The sequence below is a fragment of the Artemia franciscana genome, chromosome 12 (assembly GCF_032884065.1).
Source record: "Artemia franciscana chromosome 12, ASM3288406v1, whole genome shotgun sequence".
Taxonomy (NCBI): Eukaryota; Metazoa; Arthropoda; class Branchiopoda; order Anostraca; family Artemiidae; genus Artemia; species Artemia franciscana.
In genome coordinates this window covers 9,962,010-9,985,744 of record NC_088874.1, presented here as the reverse complement: position 1 = coordinate 9,985,744, position 23,735 = coordinate 9,962,010, and the positions used below count along the sequence as shown (strand labels likewise).

Here is a 23,735-nt window from a genome sequence, read left to right as displayed (position 1 = left end):
AAGAACGGATAAGAGAAAGTGAAAGCTGGGTTATTATTTGATTGAATTAGCGGATTGGATAGAATATTCAGTGGCGAAGGTTGAAAGATTACTGATGACGTCAAATTAGAAAAATTGTCAGTTTTATGCGACCATTTGACAAGTAAGGTGAGAGCCACCTGTCGTACTGGGTAATTGGCCTAAATGGATTTTATATCCAGGGTGGATACTTGATTTGTTTTCCATGGTAGTTTCCCTGTTTAAGTTTTAGTCCAGCTAATCCATTATTGAAAAATTCGCGCGATTATTCATATTTACTTTCTCGTCAAACCCCTTTTATTTCGCTTTTTGGAGGTATATTCCACTCGTCAAAGATTGCTGTAGCGAAGGGAATTGTTATTCGCTAATTTGCTTGGAATATTCGGTTATTTCAGAGGTTAGATTGAATTTTTAAGAGAAATAATCCCAATTAAGAAAGATAATGTCCAATGTATGGATTGTAAGATACCGGCTTATTCACGGAGTAGAAGTTCGGACGCAGGCCCTCGCTCAAACATATTGAATAATGACAATTCTACACAGCATCAAAGCTATCTGTAAGAAAGATAGCGATAAAGAAATTTTGGAAGAATTAGCAAAACAATATAGCGCGGCATTTCGGATGGAATAGGCAGCTTTTAAAGACATTACGAAAAGAATACAAACTTACGAGGAAGTTGTTGAAAGATTTGAACAATATCAGTCAGAAAGTATTTAAAAGGTTACGTTTGCTAAAGAAAACAAGTTAATTAGAGAATATGTCAATATCCATGGAGACCGCATTTGGGACTCAGAAAATGAACTAAATTTAACTTGCCTCTCTACTCACGAGGAGGATATCGCCCACGAAGAGTATGAGGAGGTACAGAAAAAAAGACACAAACTTACGAAGAGGTAACCAAAAATGTTAACAAAGCGCAATTAGAAATTAATGGAAGGCATCTTTTACTAAAAAAAAAAAAATAAAAAAAATAATAATCTAGAACACGAAAAGTATACACCTCCAAGTTAAACAAAATAGTACAAGAGAAAATAGGGGAGGACATACAACAAATTATCGAGGAAGAAGGAGAGAGAGATCGCCAGAGTTTCAAAGAACCCTGAAAGGTCTAATAGAAACTGGCTGAGGATATTCAAAAAGTGACGTTTTACCACAAGGGACTTATAGGCATTCGGATGGCCAAGAAAATTAAGTGTCGACTGCGAGAGAAAGAAAATTATCGGACATTAAAAGTTAGACAGAAAAACAAGCAACTTCGTTGACAAGGAGGGAAGGTGGACCGGCCCATAAAACAAATTGGAAAGCTAAGTCTTCTTGTCTAAAAACGAAATGCACAATATTCAAGCTCTAACAATGCTGTGAAATGTGATTCCTTGGAGCCTTTATCTAAAATTTGCGATGATAGAGATGAGAAAGTAACCCATAAATGAACAAATTGGGCTATAGCCCATAGTAAAGGAAATATTAAGGAGTTTGTGAAGTCCCATAAAACAGAAGAAAAATTAAACGGAAAATTGACCAAAATGGTAATTGACTCAGTTAGTGAGCAAACTTTTGTGTGAACGGACCTAATTAAAAAGACAGAAATAAACCATAGGGATATGATTACAACAGTATGTTATTATGGAGATAAGCACAAATGCCCGTCTGCTTATGTGCGAATAGAGATTGCAAAGAAGGACGGTACAGTCCAGAGATAAGCGATAAAAATAGGCTTAGTGCCTACTCTTGCAATAGATGCTCAAGTGGGAGGAGAATATGGGGATATCAGATATCTCCTATTCTTAAAAGCGACTTCTTTAACGGTAAAAGATGCGGAAGTAGCTTACCCACATAATATTGAGAACAAGACACGTGAAACTGATCCCTCAGGAAAATTAAAAAAAAATAATAAACTTCAAAACACATGTAACGTATATGAGACACCGACAAATACATCATTGTGCCAGAAAACTCAATTGTAACAAACACTCATTGTGCCTAGATTCATTGAAACACTGGTAAACACTCATTGTGCCAGAGAAAAATGGGAACAAATTTATCGTACGCGCTTTTCCTCCTAAAGTTCGAGAAATTCTGGTCCAATATAAAAAGCCAAATGCCCATTTGATGAAGATTTTTTCTAGTACTACGACAAAAGTAAGGAAAACAAAAAGGGAGAAAAGAAATATAAAACACAGATACAATAAAGAAATGCAGTCAAAGATGATGGACACTGGAGTACAATTCATATTTAATGATGATTTATTTTGCGTGATTGAACAAGAGCTAAGAGCTCATATGGCACTTGTGACGAGGTAGGAAGAGCCAAAAGCCAAGAGCTCATATGGTATGAGCTCTAGCAAAATTCTAATAATCAATAGATTGATTTAAAAGGAAAATCAGAGGCTTAATGCCAGTCGGGATTTAAAATAAGAGCTCTGAGTCACGAGGTCCTTCTAAATATCAAAATTCATTAAGATCCGATCATCCACTCGTAAGGTATAAATACCTCAATTTTTCTAATTTTTCCTCTCCCTTCAACCCCCCAGATGGTCGAATCAGAGAAAACGACTTTATCAAGTCAATTTGTGCAGCTCCCTGACACGCCTACCAATTTTCATCGTCCTAGCACGTCCAGAAACACCAAACTCACCAAAACACTGAACCCCACCCTCTAACTCCCCCAAAGAGAGCAGATCCAGTCCGGTTACGTCAATCACGTATCTACGACATTTGCTTATTCTACCCACCAAGTTTCATCTCCCTCACTCCACTCTAAGCGTTTTCCAAGATTTCCGGTTTCTTCCTCCAACTCCCCCCCAATGTCAACAGGTCTGGTCGGGATTTGAAATAAGAGCTCTGAGACATGAGTTCCTTCTAAATATCGAATTTCATTAAGATCCGGTCACCCGTTCTTAAGTTAAAAATACCTCAATTTTTTTCATTTTTCCAAATTAACACCCCCTAGCTCCCCCAAAGAGAACGTATCCTTTCCAAATATGTCAATCACGTATCTATAACTGGTGCTTATTCTTCCCGCCAAGTTTCCTTCCGATTTCTCTACTCTAAGCGTTTTCCAAGATTTCCGGTTTCCAAGATTTCTGTTTCGACCTCCATCCTCCTATGTCCCCGGATCTGATTCGAATTGAAAATGGAACATTTGAGACATGAGATTCTTCTATGTATCAAATTTCATTAAGATCCGATCACCCATTCGTAAGATACATCAATTTTCACGTTTTCCAAGAATACCGGTTTCTCCCTCCAACTCCACCCAATACCACCGGATCTGGTCGGGACTTAAAATGAAAGCTCTAAGGAATAAGATCCTTCTAAATATCAAATTTCATTAAGATCTGATCATCCGTTCGTAAGTTACAAATACCTCACTTTTTCAAATTTTTCCGAATTACTCCCCCCCTCATCTCCACCAAAGCGAGCGGATCCGTTCTGGTTATGTCAGTCACGTATCTTGGACTTGCGCTTATTCTTTCCACCAAGTTTCATCGTGATCTGAAACTGGTCACCTGGTCACCCGTGATCTGGTCACCTCCCCCCCCCAATGACGCTGGATCCGGTTGGGATTTGAAACAAGAGATCTGAGTTACGAGGTCCTTCTAAATATGAAATTTTATCAAGATCCGATTACTCCTTCGTAAGTTAAAAATACCTCATTTTTTCTAATTTTTCAGAATTAACCCCTCCCCTCCGACTCCCCCAAAGAAGGTGGATCCGTTCCGGTTATTTCAATCACGTATCTAGGACTTGTGCTTATTTTTCCCACCAAGTTTCATCCCGATCCCTCCACTCTAAACATTTTCCAGATTTTAGGTCCCCCCCCCAACTCCCCCCAATGTCACCTGACCCAGTCGAAATTTAAAATAAGAGCTCTGAGGCACGATATCCTTCCAAACATCAAATTTAATTAAGATCCGATCACCCGTTCGTAAGTTAAAAATACCTCCTTTTTTCTAATTTTTCTGATTTAACCGTCCCCCACTCCCCTCCAGATGATCGAATAGGGGAAACGACAATTTCTCATTTAATCTGGTTTGGTTCCTGATACTCATGCCAAATTTCATCGTCCTAGCTTACCTGGAATTGCATAAACTAGCAATAGACCTACAGACCGACCGACCGACAGAATTTGTGATCGCTATATTTCACTTGTTAGATACCAAATGCCATAAAAACTTGAGAGAAGTAGAAAAGAAAAAAGAAATACAAAAAAAGAGACAAAATTTGCCGATTCAGTCTGCAGTGGCGGAAAATTCAAAGTTGAAGATGATTTATTTCGCGGAACAAAGATATGGGAGGAAAGTAAGGAAGAGATAAAGAGACACAAAAAATAAATGTGATTTACAAATTCAGCCTGCGATTGCGGAGAATAAAATTTTTGCAGAATTACGAAACTAGCTTAGGAAGCAAAGTGGTCCTGGGCCCATTGGGGAATATTTAAGATGATTATAAAATAGAATGGAATAAATTGCAACGGGTTATGGAAAAGTTGGGAGATATTGAATTTCAAGTTGGATCGGAAAAGCTTGTGAAGGGATCTGAGATCAGTCCTGTCAGTGTAAAGGAGATTTGATCTCGTTTGGGGGGGGGGGGGAGGATCCCCTTTGGGGAGTCTTGAATGATTGACAACAAACAACTGGTTGGCCAGTTCTGACCATATTATCGAGATTTTACCTCTCTGATCTGGAGTCCTTGAGGGACACTCTCTCCCAGTCATTTCATATTTCACCCAAACTTTTGTTCAGTAACCTTATTCACAGTTTTAACTCTTCATGGGGATCGACAATTATTTCCTGCAAACTTTATTCATTGAGCGACGTATCCAAATTTAATCTTCAGTTAGTATCAACGCACATTCTTTATTTGATTATCCCAGGGGATAGGATCAAAATAAATTGGTTAATGATTTGCTCGGACTTTTAGCTGTTTCCCCTGTACGTCTATCATTTTCAAAGACCTTTGTATTTTCGGCCATGGATTATTTCAAATCATGCCAAGGGGTGATTCGCATTTTAATTGAGATGAATACCTTGGTAGAGTGTGAATACCTTGGAAGAACCTCAACACATCTATTCCATTTTAATTCAAATTTTAATTCCATTTTAAATTGTGGTGTTGCTTTCACTGTTGGAGATTAAGAAGCCAGTTCAGCCAATTTTTCTTGATGGCTGGCATCATCGAATGTGCTAGAACCTGATTCTACGCTTTTCACAAAGGTAAATTCGTGAGATCAAGAAAATTTTAATTGAATCATGCTTAGCACGATTCGGTTTCACTATTTTGTGTATTAGGGGGGTTGGAATTCACTCTCGCTTGGCCAAAAGATTGCTTGACTAGATTGGCACGATTATTTGCTGCTAATCTTATGAACTTCAATTTTCCTCACCTCATGCGGATGCCCATACGATCTAGACCGCGGTTGTTCCGCAATGGAGACGTGTAGAGGGTGAAAGATCCGGAGCCAAACTGTGGAAGCAGCAGCACAGACGCTGGTAGAAGAAAGAATGCAAATGGATATTGTAAAATTGAAGTTCAATGTTTATGTTTGTAAGGGTAGACCAGCGTGTTAAGTGGATGGTCATTTATCTTACGGGGGGAGGTGTTGGGGTTCCCTGCCCCTTTTCTTTCTTTTTCCAGATAAATGACCTGTTTTCCTTTTCTTAATTACATTTGCTTAGATTTACTTATCGACATAATTTTCAATTCCAAGTTAAAGTGTCGTTGCCAAGCCAGTAATTTCGGAACAAATGATATTTTGGGATAAGATCTATTTCTGTCTGTCTGGACTTCGCCGGGTCAATCTAGGGTTCACCCCACCAAGTTCACTGTCCTAAATTAGTGACTTTGTTTTAGCCTGTTTTCAGAGTTTGTAGATACAACTTTTGTTGGAGTTGTATTTTAGGAGATTAAAAGTGAATTATTTTCTCCAACCATGCAAGATTATTTTCCTCAAACCCTGGCAGGGTAGGAAAAGACTTTGAGAGATATATCCTCATTAATATATCAGCAGGGGGATCCGTTAACCGCCCAAAGAGATAGCTAGAGATATTGGTGGTGACACAGATTGTAGCACCCATGGCCCATAGCTTGGCCCCTTTAATTGTTTGATCAAGTTACCATATTATAACGAAACCACCAGCGGCACTGGTGTGGCGTTCGAGATCAAAGAGTGGCAGTCTGATAGGATAACATATCAAATAGCTGGTAGCCCCGATAAATCCAGTACGAACAATGGTGCCATTGTTGGCCCCAGATATAATAGTGGTACCAGTGATGGTCCTACATATAATAAGTATACATGAATGTTAACAAATTGAGAGAAATAGATAGGAACCGGCCACAATTAATGATAAGGAAAGAGTTAAAGAAAGGTGGACAGAGTATTTTGAGAATATGCAGAACCGGGACAGAATTACAGGAGAAGATGCAGAGGAAAATGAAAAAGTTTGTGATATCATGGATGTGAAGGAAGATTTTTTTTTTGTGAGGAAGAATTAGCGACAGTACTAAAAGGATCAAAAATAATAAGGCCCAACGACAGATAGTGTGGTAAATGAGTGTCTTAAATATGGTGGCTCTGAGGTTAGAAATAAGTTACTGAAGATTATAAATATGATTTTTGAAAAAGGGGAAGTATCTAGCGATTTTAGGAAAACCTTAATTAAACCACCGTATAAGAAAGGTGATAAAAGTGAGGGTGGTAATTACAGAGGCATTAGCCTGGTCTCTGTAGGTAGTAAATTACTTAGTATTAGGACACTTTTTAGACTGAGAGATACTGTAGACAAAGTTTAAGAGCAGAACAGCGCAGTCTTAGGAAGGGTAGAGTACGTGTCGACTAAATTTTCACTTCTATGTTGATAATTGAAAAGTACATGAGCTATCCAACACCGTCTCTAGTCTTTAGTTTTATAGATCATGTCGAAGCGTTGATAGAAGAGCTTTGGCGAAAGTCTTTTCCTTGTATGGTATACCAGACGAATACATCAAAGTGATTAGTGCTATGTACGAAAATAACAAAACAGCGGTTATAGTAAGAAATGAGATTAGCAGCTGGTTTCATATTAAATCAGAGGTTAAGCAGGCTTGTGTTCTTTCCCCCTTAATATAGATCATTTTGATGAACTTTGACTTAAGGAGCGCAGGAAAGGCAATGAGAGAACACGAAGTCAAATGAGGAGGAAAACCTTTCCTGGACTTAGATTCCTGGCTTTCCTGCTGAAAGCCAGGATTAAATTCCTGGCTGATGATTTAAGCATTCTAAATTAAAGTACGAGCAAATTGAATGAGCTTTTAGAGGTTTTGCCAGTTAAGGGTGTTAGAATAGGTTTGAAAATTAATTTTAAGAAGACTGAGTCGCTAAGACTAGGAATAAGTGAGGATGAAAATTGGACGTTCGGTAACAAAAAGATTGATCAAGTGGACAGCTTCACTTACCTTGGTAATGCTGTTAGTAAACATGGTGGGAACAGTGAAGATGTTAAAAGTAGAATAGCCAAGCCTCAGAGTGTTTTTTTTTTCACAGTTGAAAAAGTTTAGAAGAACAGGAAGATAAATCCGCTACCCAAGATTAGAGTATTGAAGGCTACAGTGATGACAGTGGTCACCTATTGTTCTGAAGCATGGGCGCTCCGAAAAACAGACAAAGATTTGTTAGATATTTGCCAGACAAATTGCCAATGGATGGCTTTGGGTACCCGGCTGAATGACCGTATTTCAAACAGTAGGCTGTACGAAAAGTACGGTTCAATTCCACAATTAGTGCTATAATGAAAAATGTTGGGAAAGATAGGGCACGTTCTGCGAATGAAGTATGACAGATGGCCAAAAATTGTAATGTTCGGCCAACCGTCTGGTGCTAAACAGAAAGCAGGTCGTCCGCAGTTGGAGTGGAAGAAATGTAAAGAAAGATTCAAAGAATATGGGAATTTCCTGGAAGGGTGTGAAGAGGGAGGTTTTGAATAGTTTAGATTGGAGGAGCGTGCATAGCTGTTAGCCTCAAGTGGCTGGTTGGTGCGGTGAATTGTTAGTACTAGTAGGTTTAAATTATTAACTTTATTTTTATTTTTAACAACTATTAACTGTTTGTTAACGTTAGAAGGTATTTTCGGTTATTCTCCAGAAACAAGCTTGGGCTTTCTCTATTATCAGGTTCCTATAATTTTTGCTGCAAACGTCAAATTAAATAATCCAAAATATTTACTATTACAAAAATTTTATTTCCAAACATCTTTAGGAAGCTTTGTAACAAACAAATTTTAGGCCAAATTTTGACAAATACTGCTAATTATATACTTTATTACTATCTACTTTTTTAGTCCATTTTATTTCTGCAATCGTCTTCTTTGTTAAAATTCGGTTTAACGTTTAACAAGAAAAAATTGCAATTATATACAGAAAAAATCTTCAAAAAGGAGATAGAAAGAAAGAGAGAACGATTACTTACTAACTTGATATCCGTGGCAATAGACCAATTCATATTCAAGAAAACCTGGCCAAAAAATATAAGGACAAAGCAGAGGTTGGTGTATGTGTCAGCTACTAGTAGGCCAGCAAGAATTAAAGGCGCACTGATAAGCAGCCCAATGCCGCAAATAAGAGGGTCAGATCTAGGAAATCTTGTTCGCAGTTTCTGACTAAGCGTTACTCCCAAAAGAACGCCGAATATGCCAGCAAGCATGGCAATGACTCCAAAGACAAAAGAGGCACTGGATATATAAAATATAGCATTAATTACAAGAGCACAAAACAAAAAGTTTAGAGAGAATCTATGAACGTGTTCAAGAAATCCGGTTTTATGTATAAATGCTAAAAATATCCAAGATTGCTATTGGAATTTGCTTTTTATTTGGTTAATGGAGAAGGTGGTTTCGTCGATAAAGGTTAGAAGAAGGAGCGGAGGTACCCTGAAATATGCATTAACAAATATGCAGACCGCAATAAGTAATATATGTGTTTATGTATATGACTGATTATCTATAAAAAACAGCCAGTAAAGAATCAATGATTCTCCATCTTTTTTCGCCCTTGTCCTATCACAGGAGTTATCGTAGAAAGTTTTATGTGACAAATTTAGATCATAAATGTTGTTATTAAAATTCTTTTTTTCTAAGGACAAAACAGATTGTTTGGAATTGTCGATATGCTGTCAATTTGTCAATGCGGAGACAAGCTAGTGATATAATTAATCGTATTGGTAAATTAAGAAACTTAGAAAGGTCGGACAATTTTGGTTGTTAGACTCTTTGGTAATATACCTTGTTTCACTACATAGTTAAGTGATCAAATAGCGTGTCGATAGAGGTTCAGAGGCCTTAAAATGGAAGGTAAAGGGTGAGATGCCCCCACCCCGTCAAACATGTTCTACAAGTTAGTGAAAAAGACATGTCAGTAAAATTGTCAATTAAACCAGCACTTCAACCGCTCTCCAAAGAATTTCATCCAAATATCTATCAAAATCAGTAAAATTACCCGCTATCACTGAAATCCACCCCTTCCCCGATTTTGGAGAATGAAGATTCAGACAGCAGTAGCTATTTTTCTACAATAAGAATGTTAAGAGAAATACTCCTTAAATAAAAATCCAATGATTTATCTGGCTACTCAGTTGATGAGGATGTGAAGGGTGCAGGGCCATCGGCACTTCATTGTCAAAATATATTTGGCAGCACACTGCCGGTACTTCAATGGCATTTGTAAAATGACAATGATCAGACACATTCAGTCGAAAGATGGGCACATTATAATTCTAGGATTTCCTCTCATAGCGAATGTAAGGAAAATAAATTCCCCCAAAAACATAAATATGTTGGATCAAAAATGAATCCTTTACCCCTAACAAAATTATCCGTTGGTGCCAACTATGGTCGTACCTGTTTGAAGTTATGCACTTTTAATAGACTTCCTAAGCCTCCTAAAAGAGGCAATAAATTCTTAATAGTTAACACATAAAAAAAATAGTTCATTTTAATTTATTAAAGAGTACCTTCCAGAGAGAGGCCTTACTTACCCCTGTATACAGTGTCGCAGCTTTGGTTTTAAGTTTGGAAGGGGATATAAGAATTTGCCGACAATATCGTCCAGTGTGCCGAACGCTCACACATAAACTGATTAAGCTAAAAACATAAGCTACATTCCAAGGTATTTGCACTCTACACCCCGTCTGCCCCCCCCCTCAACTGTGCCCCGGTCAGTATGAAGCAAGAAAATATCATATATGTATATACGATAAATAAACGAAGCAAAGGACTAGGTACTGGGTACATTGAAACCTTATCCAGGACGATGAAGCGTTATCATCAGTTGGAGCCCTCACTCATCAATGCAAAAAAATTAAACAAGAAGGATTAATCTGCTGAAAGCACAAGAGCTGTGCAAAAAATATTCTCACCCTCCTTTCCAAGACGAGTTGAGCCAATTCCCTCAGTCCTGTGCGGGTATTTTCAAGACAAGAAGGTATTTTCAAAAGTCCAAGTAAAATACTAGTTCTTACTTTCTAGTAATCTAATTCATATCTGGCAAAGCGTTCTGGTTAAACTCTCTTCCCCACAAAGGTCGGATAAGGTAAAGACTCCTAAACTATGTTTACAAGAAAGAAGTTGAATTTGGCGAATGAAACTTACAAATGTTTTCAAAAATTGGTATCTCAGCTGATTCTTAACTTTAGTCATCTAGCTCTGCCACTTTTTTTTTACAATATTAACAAGTTGGCTCGCAAAGCGGTTGCTTACCTGAAACTATTTATTACGCTAGAAAAAACTGATTTATATTTTTATTTTCTGGGAAATGCTGGACACTCTGCAAACCTTGCAGGAAGTTCTCCCTCATTCCCAAAATAGAAAGAATCTAAATTTTTTATCTCTTACGGTTACACATCGGAAAGAATCTGATATAATATAAAATACAGGAGCAGCAATGTTTTACTTCATAGCTAGTGGATAAATAAATGATGACTAATAGCCTAGTCCCTCAACGTGAGCCATAAAAACTAATACTACTACTACTTACAATTCACTGTAGTACCAAATCACCTTAGGCCAACAGCTACGCGCTCTCCTACTCCATCCCAATCTATTCAAAGCCTCCCTCATAAAAAACGACCTTACATATAAAAGAAAAACAAACAAAAAATTGGAGAGTTCTGAAAAGTGAGCCTTACTTCTCTTGATCTTCTAATGCTCCTTGCAGTTTCTGGCCAAGAATTATATATTTAGCTCCCCACCAGGTCAGCGATCCAGCAATAAAATTGACACACGTCACTCCACAAGTTGTCAAAACATAGGTTGGACTGAAATTAAAAACAAAAACGCATTTACATTTTAGTAGAAAAATAGACCCAATAATTTCTATTTTACTTACAAGACATAATTATGGAGATACATTGTTCAAGCACTACTTTCTTCTGGACAGTATTTAAATCCAATAAATGAGAAGATTAACATGAATGAAAGAAGATGAAAATACTGACATGACAGAAGGCTGAAATACAGCACTTAAAATAAAATTCACGGACACTCCGAACGTTATCATTACTTGCGTAGGACTGAAATTGAAAACAGAATAGTATTTTATTTAATCTAAATGAAATAAGTTAAATAAATTAAACTGTTAAATCAAAAAGTATATTAAAAACTATAATTTCTATTGAGTACCCTCTTTTAATTTGGAAAACCTGACTTGAAAAAACTTTAACCGTATAAATGTGATTCTATATATAGGAAAAATTTAATTGCTGATGTTACAAATAGGTCAACGGAACATCAGCTCTCACTTTTCGAAATAAAAAAGGGAACAAAACAAAACCAGTAAGACAGTGCAAATAAATCGCGCTAAACTTAGAGGAGTGTAAAAATAAATCGTCAAACAGTAAGAAAAATCTAGTTGCATCAATGGTCATATTTCTTGATACAAATTTTTGTTATTAAAAATTGAATGAAGTTGAACAAGTTGTACGAAGTTGACTCAATAATTCCTCGTCCAAAATAAGTAGACTTGGTTCTCTGAGAGTTGAGTGAACTAACAAATTCTTGCCAATATATTGAAATATTAACTTAAATGAAAGGAAAATTGATATAACCAGATGTTAGAGAAACTTAAAAAAAAAATCAAAATTACACTGTATATCTTATGTCTAGCTAACATTTGTAGGACGCAAGTACCAGTATTCTAAAATGGAAATACTTCTATTGCAAAAGCGTATAAGACCGTGAACATACTTCTGTTAAGGAAAAGATACCATGTAAAATTAAAATGGCAATTTAATTTATATCAGCTCAAAAAACAAACAAAAAAAACACACCATAAATACCGAAGTTTTCTAGAGATAATTTTTCATTTTTTTTTTGTGTTTTTCTTTGACTATTTAGTAGCACGTTTTAAAAATAACAAAAGATGGAACTGTCAAAAGGTACAGTATTAGTAGCAAATATATTTCGACATAGTATAACTTATATATATCAACTTATAACAAGGCAGAAGAGAGGTAGAATTCGATGCGACTCATTTAAGACAAGAAAGAGTCCATTAACAACAACAAAGAATACATGCTTCACAAAAAGAGAAGAAGAGAGAGAAAAATGGGTAGCAGACCCTTAGTAATTCGTATAACTTGAATTCGCACTAAGAAGAAGGTGATATCTTAAACTTGATCCTTCAACATTGTGTTTATATTAAATAGACCAATATTGAAATACGTCAAAATATTCTAGTGATTTATCCATCATGCCATCACCAACAATAGATAAATGAAAATATCAATCCTTCATTGAGTAAAAAAAACATGTTTGTTCGCATAAAGGTAAAAAGGGAAGCTGAAACTAAAAGAAAAATAAACAACAAAAAAAAGAAGAGACATTAAAATAAACACCAAAAGGGTCGTTGCCTTTATAACCTCAGACCTTATTACAGTCCTTCAAGAACAAATATGCTCTTTTAGGTGTATTTGCTTTAAAAAAATAAAATTTTTATTAGAAATTATGATAGATAGTAATTAAATAAAACACTTTTTATTTTACCAGCTATTTACTAGAATTTTCAATTAAATTGAAGTAGATTGTCCATTTATAAAAAAAAAACCTATATCCAATTTTCCGGCATTAATAATAACTGCCTTCAAAGGAAAAGTAGTCCAAATAGTATGGCCGGCTTTGACCTGAATTTAAAATGAATTGGTAGATGCTTGCTCCAGGATATAGTGGAAACTACAAGCATGTATTTTTAGTTATTCATCATTTTGATAATTGAAGTTATTCAATTGTTAATTATTTTCAGTTACTGAAAAGTAAGTGAATTAAAAACTGTATATTAATGTACTTAAGAACGAAACAAATGGTTGCGTTATTGTATCTGAATTTAGAATATTCCTGGATGTCCATTATTATTTAGTCAATAACCAAAAATTAGGTAGAGAGCAGGGCAGTCTACAATGTGCTACTAACACTATTCCAGAGGTTAGATACACTAGTCCAATAATTCTCGATGATTAAACCATCCAGACAATTTGAACTCATCCTCTCGTTAATTCAAGATTTTAAACATATAAATCGACTTTTGAAAAAAATTCAAATGGCAACCACAGATTTTTCGGTGCGACGTCATTTATATTTATTAGAAAAATACGTTATATCTACGATATGACACCACCTACATTTGTTAAAAAACTATACAATATCTATGATATGACACCCTCTATGTTTCTTAGAGAAGTATATTAAAATCTATGGTACGACACTATATTTACTAGAAAAATATACTATATCCGCGGTATATAATCCTTTATATTTTTTAGAAAAGTATATTATATCTTTAGTATGACACTATATTTGTTAGAAAAATATACTATATCTATGGTAGGAACCCCTCTATATTTGTTAGAAAAGTGTATTATATCAATGGTATGACACTCTATTTGTTAGAAACATATAATATATCTATGGTATGACACAACTGTTATTTGTTATGAAAATATATTACATTTATAGACTTTTGTAATAATAAATCAAAATAGCTCTCATTTAGTACTTTTGCTTAATTACTTTCTATTTTTAGAAAAAGGGGAAAAAAATCTCAAACAACAGATAATAAGAATGATTCTATTAATCAGATAAGAATATTCAGACAGACAATCTATTCCAAGAATAATCCAAAGTAAAGAACGAAAATAACAGCTTTAGGACAAAGGGAAAAAGCAGAAGGAAACCAAAACTCACTCACTTGTGCAAAAGGTATTTGATATCTTCCCCCCAAGAGGTTCTTTCAATTTTTGCTCCTCCTTCCGATTTCCCTCTTATAGGATCAAGGGTGAATAGGACACATATGAGGCAAATGAGACCTAAAGTTGGGGTGACACGTAGGGCCCATCGCCAGTCTTGACCCACGCTAGCTGCTTCTGATCCAACAATGTAGCCGAGACCGCTGAAAAAAATACAACAGTTTTAAGGACTGTATCTTAATTGTATATATATAAAAAAAAATACAAGCTAGACTAACGAAAGAGACAAAAAATAGTTGAGAAGAATGGATGGTCTTGCCTGCGACTGCAAAAAATATTAAAAATCTAAGTTTTTTGGAAATTACAATTAAATTCCTAGAATTTCAGTTCCATTTAAGGAAAGAATATAGGAAAATTTCACATCCCGTCAACATTTTTTATGAAAATGCCTCTTTTTCTTCAGTTTCATCTTCAACCTCATATACCGAGTGGATACAATCGTTTCTGAGAAACAGACAAAATACACAAAACAAAATAACTGAAACCTAATATAAGTTATCCGTCGTTAATCAAATTAAGAAATACTACTACTACTACTTCTAACAACTCACCGCAGCACCCAGCCACCTAAGGCCAACACAGCTACGCACGCTCCTCTTCAAGTCCAATCTATTCAAAGCCACCCTCTTTACAACCTCCCAGAAAGTTCCTATTTCACTTAAATTTTTCCTTACGACATCCTCCCACCGCAACTGAGGACGATCTACTTTCCGTTTAGCCCTAGACGATTGGCCGAAAAGGACATTATTTGGCAATATGTCACCCCCCATTCGCAGAACGTGCCCTAACCATCTCAACTTTTGTCTCATTAAAGCCCTAGAAAGCGGGATTGAACCACAATTTTTGAACAGCCTACTGTTTAAAATACGGTCAGTCAGCCGGGTACCCAAAACAGCCCGTGGGCAATTTCTCTGGAACACATCAAGCAAATCTTCCCTGTTTTTCTCAGCGCCCAGAAATCTTCCTCCAGAGCTATTTCAAATTATGGAATAGTATATTAGATACTAATCTGATCTGAAACGATCCAGCGAAATGATCCAAATTGATTAGATATAATCTAACCAATTTCATCTATGGATTTTCATCGGTTTTCTTATGAGCAATACCTTTTGAAGCAAAGGGCCCTCAGAGCACAACGTTTCAAACAGTACATGGACCTTACGCCTACCATTTCTGCTTGAAGATAGGTTTCATCTAGCAAACGTTTAGGTTTGTTTTCCCTTTCGCGTCCTCAATGACTTTGGCGAGTCAGCAAATTGGCGTTCATGACCACTTACTTATTCTTAACGACGTATTGTTTACACTAAATGACAGTGGAGCATTAGCAGATATAGGAACATCTCCGAAATGTCAGTATGAACCAAGGAATAAACTAAGCACAGAAGAAAAAAAACATTTTTTACGTTTATCGTAAGCTGGTACTGTCACTTTTGCTGGGTAAGTGTAAAATCCAGAATGGACTAGCGAACCCTCCTTCAGGAGAAAAAATGAACTTTGAGAACGTCTAAAACCACAAATTCTAGTAGAAGAAGAAACCATAAAACAGTAACGATTTATGGTTTGGGTCAGACACACCCAAGAAACTTTACATTAATTTTTGTCTTTACTTAAGAGTTCTATTATATGCACAAAATAACCCTACTTTAAACGACATCCAAGCACCTTTTCATTTATGGAGTGCAAACATGACACTTCCTCCAAAAATGCAACCCTGTACGCTTTATGTTCAAAAATTACTCCATTCTGATCTTTAAAATGGGATACCTGCAGCCAAGGCCATATTCAGGGGAGGGATAGGGGGTTCTGAACTCCCACCCTTCAGAATGTTTGTCTGACTCACAAAAACGTAATAAAAACATATAAAAACACATTTTGATGAATTTTTAGAGCTGTTTTTTGCCCCCCCCCCTCCCACCAGGACAAACATCCTGGATACGGTCCTGCCTTTACCCCAAGAGACATTGAATATCTCAGGCTTCTTAAGCAATTAAAACACATTCTGATGTATTTTTTAAAGCTTTTTTTTCCAACTCCCCCTCTTTTGCCCCGAAAAATAAAATTCTGGATAGAGCTCTGTCTTCAGCCCATGAAACATTGAACACCTAAGGCTTTTTTTATGTAATTTAATAGAAAATTGAGTTCTATTGACACACGATCTTAGGATGAAACCACGCTAATTTCTAAACAGATGGACTCCCACCCTTCAGAATGTTTGTCTGACTCACAAAAACGTAATAAAAACATATAAAACACATTTTGATGAGTTTAAGGGATGAGTTTTATGAGTATTAGAAAAGAAATATCTTTTCTTGTTTTAGTTCAACATCAGCAAAGTGTAGGGATTTAGGCTCCAATGTCTCCTCGTCCCGTTTAGAGAGTGACTTAACTGGTACAAGGAACATATTTTCGACGGTGGTCCATTTTTCCTATTTTTCAACGTGTTCCTTCCTTCTTTTTCTGATTAATGGTTGTTCAGAAGCCTTGTTATCTCCTGCTGATTCTCAAACACCCATGTCATGCACACACAAGTGGAAACTTGAAGACTTCTAAAAAACCTTCATATTCATGTCTTCCATAGATTTGTTAGGGAATGTTACATGGCTAGCATATAATATAATATGTGCGTTATTCAAACTGGTAACCAACTGTAGACGAACATGCGTATGGGGTTAAAAAATCGAAGAATAAGATACTAAAATCGAGCAGTTTTCCCAAGTAAACCATAGATCTTTTTGAGGTTTAATAAAAAATACAGTCAAAAGAGAATATCACCAAGAACATGTATTATACCTTATAAAGTAACTCACGTGACTTTGAGATGGACTCTAGGATGATTTCACTATGTTCTTCTTGAATTTCTGTTACTATTTCAACCTTTTTAGGATGTGTTACTACATAGCATGATGTTAAAAACAGGCATTTACATACGCAGACGGTTTAAAGCAGGCATGTCCAACCAGCGGTTCCCAAGGCCACTTGTGGCCCATACTCCCATTAGATGCAGGCGGCAGTGATATCACATTTGCTCTATCATATCCCATTAGATCCGCTATCATAGTTATTTGAGATTATGCTATTACTTTGAAAGGCAAAGTTCTATTTTGAATAAGAGAAAACAAAGCTGATGGACCAAAACTTTTTTCCTTTCACAACACATCGTGTTTGCAAAACTCGATTCTACTCATCCTTTTACATTTTATAACTCTGTTCACTTACCACGAGTATACTTCAGTCGGATCCTTTGAGGAACCCTAATAATCGTTTCACAACAGCTGAATGACCAATTAATCACAACTATCTTTGATCACGTGAAGACCTTTGAAACAAATTTACAACTGTGTCAGTTAAAATAGAAGAACATTAAGTTTATCCATTTCTCAGCAGTAAAAAAGTGCCAATCCCCATCCCCATAATCCCCATAAGTACGCAGAAATAAAATCAGAATTAAGAAACAAATTTCACGTTTGATTTCAAGACGACAAAGAGAATATTATACCTATTTTCTTCTCCTTCTCTATTAACATAGACGAGGTCCCCAAGGGTCTGCAAATAGAGTATGGTGATTTGCAATGTACACCAGACCTAAAAACAAATTTAAAAGTGCTGCCTTACTGCAATTTTATCGCGACTACTTTCCCAGAGAAAAAGTACACTACTAGACTACTAGGCACTACTAGAAAAGCTATCTTTTATGGGGTAGAAAATGTTGGTGCTCGGGGCTAGCAAGGAGAAACTGCCCGAAACGTATTATCAGCTGAAACTTGCAATCCCGAAGAGCTTCAATCTTTAAAGACTCAAGAGCAGACTGATAATCTACAAATTTATCTCCAAGGATGATTTTAACTGCTCTTTTTTCGACTCATTCCACATCATCGCTTAGATATTCATTATTATGAACCTGAGGACCCAAAACGGGACTCGCATATTCTAATATGGGACGTTAGATATGCCGTTTTTCAGCGGATTTACTGGATAACTTTTCGGTAGCACTTACATATGCAAACAAGGGTTTTCCAGGATTAAACTTGTCAAGTGTGCTAAAAGAACACGAATCATCAACAGTCATCTGGAGAGTTTACTTCGAGTTGCTGCTAAATCAATCAAACCATATATTGAAAGCGTTGTTCCTGAGCAACAGTGTTAGGTGTCGCAATAATAAGTGAAAAATTAATTATTTCAATAGAGTAATGTTATTAAAATTTTAAACTAAAATTTATCTTAAACATGCAAGGGTTGACAATACATCTCGAAAACCTTAAAAATGAATTTTTCAAAACCTAGAACGGGGGGGGGGGGTTAATTTTGTTGTTTTTTTCAGCGAAAGCACCAGATAAAAGCCATTTTTCAGTGGAGATAAAGAATAGAAAGATATTATCAAAATCTAAAAAAAGGGTAAAGATCTTTGGGGACCAATAACCCCCCCCCAGATTTTCACCCTTCAATTGACATCACTATGGGCGGGGGATTCGCATAAGTTGTCACACAAACATCGCATGGGAGTCACTTCTAAAAGTGACAGAATGACGATCGAAATTGTGGTCCATTTCTTATTTCATCCTGGTTATGGGATAACATTAAAAGAAATAAAACAGGCAATAGAGCAACAATATATTGTCCAATTCTGCACTCTTCCAGCAATTGACATCTATGGAGACAATTTCACGTCTAAAACCCAGGTTATTTCTGCCATGAGAACTTCAAAGACAGAAGACAGATAATTGATGACATAGATCGGTCTGGACATCCTTTGACAAATATTTCGGACAAAAATGTGGTAAAGTTTAGAGAGGTTATGCAAATTTTTTATTCTAATTTCTTTTGATTGGTGAATTTGATATTATTGAATTTGCACATTTGAAAACTGCACATTTGAAACTAATGGTTGTTCTTTACTTACAATTCAATACCACAAGGGCCTGATTGGTGAGGTTAATCATGTACTTACTGACTTGGAATTTCTACAAAGCCCTAGAAACCTAGGAATTCAATAATAATAAAAAAAAAGAAAAATATCCTTTTACCTTCCAACAGGAATGGCGAAACAAAAAAGAGCCAACATTCTTGACCTCATATCTTTGGCATAAATGTCACTGATTATTGTCGGAGCTATAGTTATGAAACCAGCTGCACCAATCCCAAATACTACCCGTGTTGCAACAAATGACCAGAATTCCTAAAAGAATTAGCAGTTGAACAATGGGTTAAAGATGTATCAACAAAGAGACAGGGATACCAACAGAGACCAAGAAAGAGAGATTGATGGACTATTTTTTTCTAATCTAAAGAGAGTCAAAAATAGCTGAAGCACTTAAACATTCGCAAAATTATATTTCCAATAAAAAAAAAAAAAAAAAAAAACAGTTGAAGTATACTAAGGAAAACGTACAATTCATCAAAACTGAACTGAAAACAACATCAATCTACTACATATTTTTCAAAGGAATAATCATGTAAAAGTAAAGGAGATGGGACTCAATCAAATTTTATGCCCAGGGGCATTAATGGGGGAGGAAGGAGTATAAACGCCAAAGGAAGGTTCTTTTACCACTTTATTGAAGTGGCTACAGCACTACGTCTTGATTGTGAACTAATACAGTAGCCCATTCTGATACCATACACTTAAAACATCATGGAGAAAACTAGCAAATTGGTATCTTTTTTAGTATCTCAATTGATACTTTATCAGGGCTGGCAATCAAAATAGAAATACTGGATGGTTTCATCGACTGAAAGACGTAAAACAAAGGAGAGATCGGCCTATTCTTAAAACATACGTTTAAAATAACGTGTGTGTTTTTTTTTTAAAAGCCTATAAGTAGCTCCAATAGAGCCAAATTCGCTTCTTACGTCAAGTAAAAAAAAAAAAAAAAGCAGAAATGAAAAAACCTTAAAACGAAAAACGTAATTCACAAAATTGTCAAACTAAACTAGACAACACAAATAGAATCTTCAAAATTAGTAAAATAAACTTTACATGATGAATGTTAAAAAAAGAGGGAAGGAGACAAGACATTCAATCACTTAATATCAATTATGTAAAGAAATTTTTTTTAGTAAGGTTTCTGTGATATTATTTATTGGGTTTAAAAGGGATATTTTTTGTTGAAGCAGAACAGAAGAGGCTAGGTCTAGGGAGGAGGGGGTAGGGAAAAGTGAATTTTCTGGGCTTATGGAGAGAGCTTTTGGTGAAACGTAAGGGAACTTTTGTTATTCTGTCCTCAAAACTAACCAGATTGACTCAGCAAAGAACAGAGAGAAAGAAAAAGAAAAAAAAGTCTCCACAAATAATCAATTTGTCTTCCATCAGGTTTTCACCTAAACTCTAAATATTGGATCAAATTGCCAAGTCCATCTCGTAGCACTACAACATATGCAGTATAAAAGTCTTTTGGTGTCAACTAGTTAAAAAGGAACTAAACAAAAGCATGAGACAGATAGAAAGCATCCACTCTTTAACAGCAATTACGGCTGCAAGCATTGACTCTGACTAACTGTTGACACGTCAAGGAGTCAAAAAAATTTGAAGAGAGAAAAAAAAAAACATTTTACTTTCTTTCTGCAATGCAGAAACTTTGTAAACATCAAAGAACGTTTCATCAAATTTTCCTAATCACCAAATTATCAAACTGTTCGATTTCAAGCAAAATTTCAAATTTTCTTCCCTTACCTTTAGTAAGCTTCAAACTGCTGATAACATTCACACACATACACACACACACACACACAAAAAAAAGAAGAAAACAGACAGCAGTAGTATTGCTCCACAACATAAAGGTACTAATTATTTTGGAAGATCACACTGCCTTTCCATGATGTATAAATAACAACTCAATAAGGAAAATCCTTCTTTTTGATAGTAAAACACAAAATATTCAGAGATTTTTTTTGCATTCCACTATCAAACAAAAGGATTTTCCCTATTGAATTGTTATTAATACAACAAAGGTACAAGACTTACTAGACCTCAATTCACACTATCCAGTACAAACAAGAAATGGAAACAATGTATCATTTTTGGTACAATTTGTTTTACTTATGAAGAATAAATATGTATATTAAGAAAAAAAAAATCATGAGTATTTGGTCAACATTATTAATTACCCCATCTAGCCTAAGGATTAAATAAGTTTGAGGCGGAGTGGCCAGAATGTGGAGTTTAAGGTTGGGACTTTCACAACAGGTTGGTTCAAAATATGCCCTCAAATCAGAAAAACCAAGGCTTAAACCTGCTCCTTTGTTTTTTAGACTGCATCTTCCATGGGCGCCCGTAAGGGGGTGGGGTGGGGGTAAGGGGTACCATTCCTCCACCCCCTGGCTGAATGACGATGCCTTATATTTTTGTATTGAGATTTTTATTATACAACACTGGAAGTGCCAATTAGGCATGGTAAGCCCCTCCTAAAATTCTGCTTATGGGCGCTGATGGCGTCTTCAAGAAATAATCTTCTACTAAATAATTTGTCTTCCCATTTTTGATACTTGCAACAACTTTTCCAGTAAAGCTTTTAATTATATATTTCGTTGGCCAGTTAAATGAATAAATAACCAAATTAGAATGGCAGAACTTTAGGTCATCTCTAAATAAAGAAATCCTTTTAAAAGACCTTAAGCAAGTTTCTTTACATCATTTAAATAACTCAAATTAGTATTTTCAAAGAACAATTAACTCACAGTCATAAATGATCCAGATAAATGAGCAAGACTCCCAATAAATAAGCTAATGGCAATAAGTGTTCTTCTGGAATACCTGTCCCCAAGGTATCCAAAAAGCGGAGCAAACATCATGTAGGAAACAGTAAACACAGTCTGTATAAGACCTGCTCTTGAATCATTGATACTATAGTATATTTGAATATCATCTAGGACTCCTAAAATGGAAGAAAAATCAAATAGAAAGTTATTATTTTGTAGCTATAGCTGTATATGTCTGTATTTTTTTCCTTTTTTGGTAACAGCCTACCCAAGTGACAGGTAAAGGAAACTGGATATTACAGGTTTATTTTACAGGTAACTGGATATTAACCAAAAATATAGTAAGCATAACATGCTAAAGTTTTGAACTAAAGAGCTCAAGACGAAATCAAAAAATACAAAATGACTACTTCTACATTAAATTAATAGTTAGTAGAAATTTTGACAAGTTTAGCAGGACCAATCAGTCAAAATGTATATATGTTTGCAATAATGGCGGTTGGAAAAAAATAGTTCATTTTCAATTCCAACAGCCAGTTTTCTGTGCAATGACATCTCTAACATATTTTGCAGGACAAGGCATGTCATGGATGTCTGATATGCTGTTAAGCCTTTACTCAGTTTAATCACTAGGTTTAGTGCTCTTTTTAGCATGCATTAGACCCTGATAAACCAAGTTTTGTTGGTCACATCTATATCTCAGCCAAAAAATCTAAATAACTCAAATGAAAGAAATTCACAACAATTGCAGATCAAAACATTAGTAAGACTTATAAGAAAATATAAGCGCTATAATTACATGAAATTACTAATCTAAAATGGCGATGAGACAAGCAGCAATCTCAAAAATCTAAATAACTCATATGAAAGAAATACACAGCAATTATAGATCAAAACAATACTAGGACTTATAAGAAGATATAAGTGCTACAATTACATGAAATTATCTATATAAAACGGCAATGAGACTAGCAGTAATCACATAGGTAGGTAGTAACCTATAGCATATGTACATTAACATGGATCTTTTTTATTTAATAATAATAACAGGCAAACAAATATGAATATGATTAGAACAGATTTTTTTAATCATATGTTTAATAAAACTATTTAAGTTGCTTACCTGGAACAATGAAAATAGGAGCCTGAAAATGAACTTTTATTGCATTTTCAAATACTCTTATGACAACACTGTAATGTTCACTATTTTTAAAGCTATTTTTAAATTTAGAATTTTATTTCCTATTGCTGTAAAGATTTTGAATATCTCCTCCATTTGCTTCATATAAGTGGCAATATAAGGCTAGATGAGCAATAGGCCACAAAAATTTAGTGTCACCAGGACCCAGGAGGGACAAGAGAAATACTACTTCTTTCCTTAAGGCTAATGCTCACTGTGCATGTTTTGGTATGTTATTTGTCTTTAATACTACATTTTCTTGTTTCACTGTAAGACATCAATTTTGCTATCCTAATATTGTAACTAATTACAAACTAGTATTCTCTTACAATTGAATAACTAAAACCAATTAGTTTTGTACATAGGCCTATCCTAGAGCTGTATCTGGTACCATCAGAAGGAAGGGGGTGGGGTAAATTGTCAGGCTTCACTGTAATACACCAATTTTGCTATCCTTCAATTGCTGAGATTCAGCTTTATCCATCTACTGAATGACATTTTTGAAATTTAAACTTGATAGTATGTTTTTTAGATTGAAAAACGACTTCTAAATCGGTTGAAATTTCTGAAAAGGG

General features: G+C 35.5%; 2 protein-coding genes across 2 annotated transcripts in view; both read right to left on the bottom strand.

Moving 5' to 3' along the window:
* Positions 1 to 23,735, bottom strand: part of LOC136033659 (alpha-aminoadipic semialdehyde dehydrogenase-like) — a 372,653-nt gene that overhangs the window by 178,233 nt on the left and 170,685 nt on the right. The window lies entirely within an intron of this gene.
* LOC136034181 (protein spinster-like) overlaps positions 1 to 23,735 on the bottom strand; it is a 43,346-nt gene that overhangs the window by 18,196 nt on the left and 1,415 nt on the right. The window contains exons 2-6 of the mRNA XM_065715361.1: positions 21,960 to 22,156; positions 19,310 to 19,461; positions 14,231 to 14,431; positions 11,178 to 11,306; positions 8,466 to 8,727 (exon numbers count right to left, since the gene is read on the bottom strand). Coding sequence (XP_065571433.1) covers positions 8,466 to 8,727; positions 11,178 to 11,306; positions 14,231 to 14,431; positions 19,310 to 19,461; positions 21,960 to 22,156 — 941 coding nt within the window. The remainder of the gene's footprint in view (positions 1 to 8,465; positions 8,728 to 11,177; positions 11,307 to 14,230; positions 14,432 to 19,309; positions 19,462 to 21,959; positions 22,157 to 23,735) is intronic.